The 6460-nt window shown below is 38.7% G+C and overlaps 1 protein-coding gene across 1 annotated transcript; it reads left to right on the top strand.

Annotated features, from left to right (window-relative positions):
• Positions 1–3553: 3553 nt before the first annotated feature.
• Positions 3554–6460, top strand: LOC142962394 (GTPase IMAP family member 9-like). Its single transcript, XM_076102845.1, has 2 exons — positions 3554–3623; positions 5033–6460. Exons 1-2 carry the CDS (start codon positions 3608–3610, stop codon positions 6094–6096), a joined length of 1080 nt encoding a protein of 359 aa, XP_075958960.1. The 5' UTR covers positions 3554–3607; the 3' UTR covers positions 6097–6460.

The following is a 6460-nucleotide window of genomic DNA, read 5'->3' as shown; positions in this document are numbered from 1 at the left end:
CCCTGGTGTATTTAAGAGTGCCTGGAGAGACAATCTGGCTAATTTACACTTACCAAGTGGTTTTGCCTTGTTACAATATATTGATGATGATTTGCAGGCCAAAGAAGAAGCATGCAAATTAGAATAATTTAGAATTAGAGTTGTCCTATTTAGTTTTTGGCTGCAAATGGTCACAAGGCTAACCGTCCAAATTGCAATTTGCTCTCGATAAAAGTTTCATATTTGGGACATGTGATCACAGCAGAGGACAAAAACCCTCTCTCCAAAAAGAATACAGGCGATTCAAACTGTGCCTAAACTATAAAACTAAGAAACAAATGATGAGCTTCTTAGGAATGACGTCATATTATAGAAAGTGGATCCCAAACTACTCAGAAAGAGAGGCATTCCTCTCTTCCATGATTCATGGTAATATCTTTATGCGCAAGACGAACTGACCCAGACTGATTACTTGACTGCTGCTTTTAATGACATAGAGGATGCATTACTATCAGCTCCGACACTTGGACTATCTAAACTTGACACACTGTTCAGTTCATACAATACGTTGACCTAAGAGACGGTTACATGACATTAGATTTGACTCAGGAACATGGGGGAAGACAAAGGCCTGGTTCCTCTACTAGGTTAGACTCCACAGCACCAGGCCCTCCTCTGTCTGCGTGCTGTTGCACGTGATATTGTGACATGGTTCCTTATGCTGTTTTACAGATTAGAGCAAATGAATACAATAGATTTGCCTAACATTACTTTGAAACAATGCACTACCCTTAATCCTAACACTCTTTTCTCCTACTCCAGCAGATGGAAAGCTGATTAACTATGTAGTTTCTTTTCAACAGGTCTGCATACAGAGACCTGACCTCACCGACACCCCCACTAAATGCTGATTTGTGACTGTTTATGGAGGGTCTGGCATCCTGCTTGCCGGACACGGGTGAAGGGTTTTGTTGTAGTGACCAATGACAAGTTAAAGTTTATACTGACTCTTGCTACACCTTTAGTGCACAACTTAGGCGCCCTGTGAAAACACAGAGGCTTTTTGACATCATACTCATTTCTCACCACTGTCTCGTGGCCGACTTGCTAGAAGCCAGACTGCTCCCTAAAACGGTATGTGTTATGAAATGTGATGCTCATACTAACGCTTTTGATCCCATTTCAACAGGAAATGCTGCAGCTGATGTTGTGACTATGTAGGCAATTTTTCTTTTAGGTTCGGTGTGTCTACGGAAATATTTCTCACTTATGATATTCAATTATTATAAAATGATGTATGGCTTAGCTTAGATAAATTGCTATGTGATCTCTTCCATTGTTACGCTACAGTAGTTTACAGCAGAGATAGCGTGGCAAAGGGGGGATATGTAATTTAGTTGTAGAGATAGATCCACATTTAGAATATGTTTTAGAATATGCTATCCACATTTCTATTGGTATTTAGTAACGTCATGATAAACCACAACTTTTGAATTAAAATACGGCAAATTCCAAGTCTTGATAAGTCTTGATAAGCCTCTATTTCATGAAATATTACTGTTGATAGTTAATTCAGTTTGTAAGTGAACTTTGTGTAGTACATTAAATATTGTTTTTAATTTTGAACCGGATCCAGCTCATTTTTCTGATGCGCGTGCGCAGTAAGAAGCTCGCAGAAGAAAACTACCTGCGGCCTGCAGGCTCTCTCATCCTTTGTTTTTAAGACTCAACAAGAGGCTCCTCCAACGTCTGGCAGATCTAACTCAGCGGTATTGGCCATATGATTGATCTCATTTCACTGCAGGTACCTTTGAAAGATGCTCGTGTGTCTGTGCTTTGACCGGTCGAGACACTTGAATATTTTTGTCAGTGCGTACCAGTATGGCTCATTCTAACATTATGCGACCACGCCTTAAGTGCGATGTGCTCAAACAGGTCATGTACAGTTGAGAAGAAGGGATGCTCGTGCGTTGTGAGCAGAGGTGTAGCCATGAAGAAGACATCTTCGCTTCACTGTAGACTATGAAGTGACTATGTTTGTGGTCCAGGCCCCTTACTTTGGTCCAAGTGAATCAGGAGTGTTCATGTCATTTATTTTCATAGTGGTTAAAAAAATCACAAATGTAAGGAGAAAATAATAGTTAGTTTTCTTGTCAGTACAGTAGCTGCAGTCGGTGTAGACACTATGATCTTAGGGACACTGTAAGTCACTACTTTAAAGCCACACGATGAGAGAAAAACAACTTCTGATTACAAAGACACTTGTTCTGGCTAAGAAAAGCTGAAAAGCTGAGGGTCTTTCTTGTTTTGCTTTCTCTGTCGTCCTATGTCAGTGATTCCATTTGTATTGGCATAAAATGTTCACAAATACCTTTTAGAGCGAGAAGTACTATATTAAAAAAATCTAAACTTGATAAAGAATGCATTATTGCAGGATCTAAATGGCATTTCATCCCATACGAATCTGCCCTTGTGTCGATTGTCTCAACACTTAGCTTCACATGTTTGCTCCACTTCACCATAGTTATACAGCAGTTTGACTAGTTTCAGGGAGATTCCTTCCCACCCTGAGCACGATGTCAGAGCCATATGTCCACTGTGTGAATATGTTGAATCGACTAAACCTTAAGTATTCAAGCACTAAAGAACCTAAAGATTTAGTCTTGTAAGTCTCTTTTTCTCTTTTCTCAAATTTTAACAGTAATTTCTTTTAATTTCTATTGACGCACGTTCTAGTTAATGTTGTTAATACAGTTTGAAATTCACTTTGAATTGTCTTTGTTTATAGTATGTCATATTAAAATAAACTTGCTTCGCAATGTCTTGCAGCCCTGCACTATTAAGAGAACTGCTGCCTTTTCCTGTAAATACTGAAGGGGATTAAAGAAGTGCTGTCATTTCTTGTAAATGCTCAGGGATGTTGTGGTAATGCAGGGCCTGATACAGAAGACAGTAAACAGGGAACAAACTGTCAGACTTTTGAAAGGCTGAGTTCAAACAGAAGTCAAACAACAGTGGGAACTTGCAAAGGAAAGTTAAGTTATAAAACGCTGTGACAAATAAGCCAGCATTTGGTCATCGAGAAAAACCTTTCTCCACACAAGTTCCATATTTATCTGGGATATACTAAGTCATTATCATTACTGTATGCAGAGTTAAATTATTGTCTTTTTTTCTCAATATTTTCAACCTGAGGTTATGGATGTGTTTTGGAAAGGGATCAAGGTTTAAACATTTGAAAGTACTCTTCAAAATGTATCCTAAACTAAAGCTCTGGTAATAACTGAATGTGTTATGTGACACAGCTTGTGAGATTGTTTAAGCTTATAGTTATACTATCTTGATTAATTAATCTAGAATAACTAATGTCTCTTGCTTTCTTTGTTAAGACAAAACGTATACTCCAAAATGATTAAAGACTATATTGTATTTAGCATATATTCTCACCTTTACCCCATTTAATAAAAAATCCTTCCATAACCGAAACCTCCATAAATAGCTTTGGTTTCCCTTTCTATTTGTGGGTGTTGCTTAGTACATATAGGGCCGTTCTAACAGAGCTGCAGGAGACGCACTCTGAACTGTCTGAACTTCAGCTGCAGTATCTACTCCACTCTTTAACCCAAACATGGCCAGAAACCTAGGTAAGTCGGAAACTGTATCTATGTTTTAAAGTAAATCATTGTATGTTGATATAGCAGTGCTCACTGCTGAATCTAATTTTATGAAATGTTCCTCTGTACCTCCTATAAACTAATACTGTATTAGACTTACTGGGTAGAACTGTAAATACATTTAGTTTTTCTGACTTTAGTACCATGAATGTAACCTGATGTAAATTCTGGAATACTCAAAATCACAATTTCTTCATCACTATAAAATTTAAAAAAATAATAATTATCCATAGTTGACTCAGATGAATGCAGGTTTTGTTAAGAATCAGAGTCAAAAGTTAATTTGTTCTGTTTTTGTCATTGTATTGTTATTAGGGAGGTTGAATTGTCTTTTGAAGGGAGGTTCAGTTGAGAGTTTTCTTTGATTTATTAAGTGATGTGACTGACAAACAGTTTTATTATTAACATTTTCATTTTATCAAGAATCATTATTTTTTTTAAATCTTAAACACCCTCAAATAAATGTGTCAGTCTGGATAGGCAGACAGGTTTTCAACTTCCAGTTCCACTTTCAGCTGACAGAGGGGGCACTTTAAAACAGTGATTTTCAACTGGTGGGTCGCGACCCGTTTTCAGTGGGCCTTTGCTTATTAAATAAATAAAAAATAAAAATCATGTGCTTTTATTTTGAAGGGGATTTTTTTTTTTTCATGGAGCGGAGTGCCGTCTATTCACACTCCTTAACAATATTTGGCGTTAATACCTTGTAATGCTAATATCAGCAGGAGATAAACTGAAAACTATACCTCTGTCAAATGACACTATAAGTAGACGAATTGAAGACATGTTGGATGACATCAAACAACAGACCACAGCTCGAATTTAGGGAAGTGGTCATTTTGCATTACAAATGGATGAATCTACAGACATAACAAACAAAGCAGTTTTACTGTGTGGGACGGGACTTACAGGAACAATTTCTCTGCACAAGAGAGCTCCCTATACTACGACTGCAGAGGACATTTTCAGCTCAGGTTCAAACTGCACCATCTTTTCATTAAATACATTTGAGAAGTTGAACATTTTCCTTGATTTGGGTCGCGGCTTATCATGTCGGGGTGATGGTGGGTCCCGCAGCCAGACCAGTTGAGAACCACTGCTTTAAAAGACCTGCTGCCTTTTCCTGTAAGTGGTGAACTGAACAGTATATGGACGCCACATTAGATGATGAAGAGAAAGCCAGATGAGAACATTTATTTGTCTCAAATGAAATTCTGCAACAAATGTTGTAAATTGGAACCTCCAACAAAGTCCTTTATTGGCTCTGTCAAAGCAGCAGAATGGATGCTTCTTTTCTCCTATATCTGTACAAGTTTGAGTACAACGTGTGTACAACCTGATGTAGAGTCTTATTCAGTGTCACTCATTCTTCTACACAGGAAGCAGCAGAAAAAATGATGAGGAGCTGAGGATAGTGATGGTGGGGAAGACTGGAATTGGGAAGAGTGCCAGTGGAAACACCATTCTGGGACGAAAGTGCTTTGACTCAAAGTTCAGTGGAAAGTCTATGACTGTATACTGTTCCAAGGGCAACGCTGTGGTGGATGGGCAACATGTTGCTGTTATCGACACCCCGGGCCTCTTTGACACCAGGTTTAACACGGAGAAAACATCTAAAGATCTCAGCCAGTGCATCTCTTATGCTTCTCCTGGACCCCATGTGTTCCTGGTGATCATCAAGCTGGGCAGATACACTGAAGAGGAAAAGCAGACGGTGCAGAGAATTCAAGAACTCTTTGGCCAGGCTGCAGACAAATACAGCATGGTGCTCTTTACTCATGGTGACCTTCTTGAAGACACATCTATTGAGGAGTTCTTGGAGGGTTGCCCGGACCTGCAGGAACTAGTGGACAGATGTAATGGCCAGTGCCATGTCTTCAACAATAAGCTGAAGGATCGCTCTCAGGTCACTGAGCTGCTCCAGAAGATCAGAATTGTAGCCCAGAAGAACGGAGGAAGCCACTACACCAACGAGATGTTCCAAGAGGCAGAGAGGAAAATCGAAGAGGAGAAACAACGCATCCTGAAAGAGAAAGAAGAGCAAATTCGGAAAGAACAAGAGAAACTGGAGATGAAACTACAGGAAAAATATGAAAAAGAGATGAAGAAAATGAATGACCAACTCAAGGCTGAGAGCGAGAGGAAGAGCAAAGAGTTTGAGGAGAAAATGAAGAAGACGATGGAGAAGTTGGGTGAGGACAGAGAGAGGGAGAGGAAAGAGATAGAAGCAGAGAGACAGAGAGACAGAGAGGAGCAAGGAAAGAATATGCTGAACATGCAGAATAAAATGAAGGAACAGCATGACAGAGAACTGAGAGAAGAAAGAGAAACGTTGCAGACAAGGCATGTACAAGATGCCAGAAAGGAAGCTGAGGAGAGTCATGGTCCTTTGGTTCAAATCGCTCGAGGAATCGAAAAAGTTTTTGGCTGTACAATATCTTGATTTCTCAGGCAGTTAAACTACAGAGTACAGGAATATATGAAACAAAAATTATTTCATCCACAGAACTATAATCTACATTTGCCTTTTTTAATTATCATAATGAATGATAATGAAGCTAATTGTAATCATGTAAGTAGAGCTAGAGACTATTGCTATCAGGCTAAGTCACGCATGATTTATTTTTGAATATGGTCTTAGGAGGTATTCAGTGTGCAAGTTAACATTTCATAGTAATAAATATATGCATATCATTAACATTTAAAAGATCATATAAAAACTGAAGTAACAGTCTTTTCACAAGTTATGTAAAGCTGTAAGTGTTCATATGCTAAACTGATCTTGTAATAAACATGTGATATTAAGA

This window comes from Anarhichas minor, unplaced genomic scaffold, assembly GCF_050575085.1.
Source record: "Anarhichas minor isolate MPS153535 unplaced genomic scaffold, ASM5057508v1 ptg000004l, whole genome shotgun sequence".
In the NCBI taxonomy this organism is placed as follows: domain Eukaryota; kingdom Metazoa; phylum Chordata; class Actinopteri; order Perciformes; family Anarhichadidae; genus Anarhichas; species Anarhichas minor.
The sequence above is the reverse complement of the archived record's forward strand: the minus strand, read 5'-3'. Positions and strand labels throughout refer to the sequence as shown.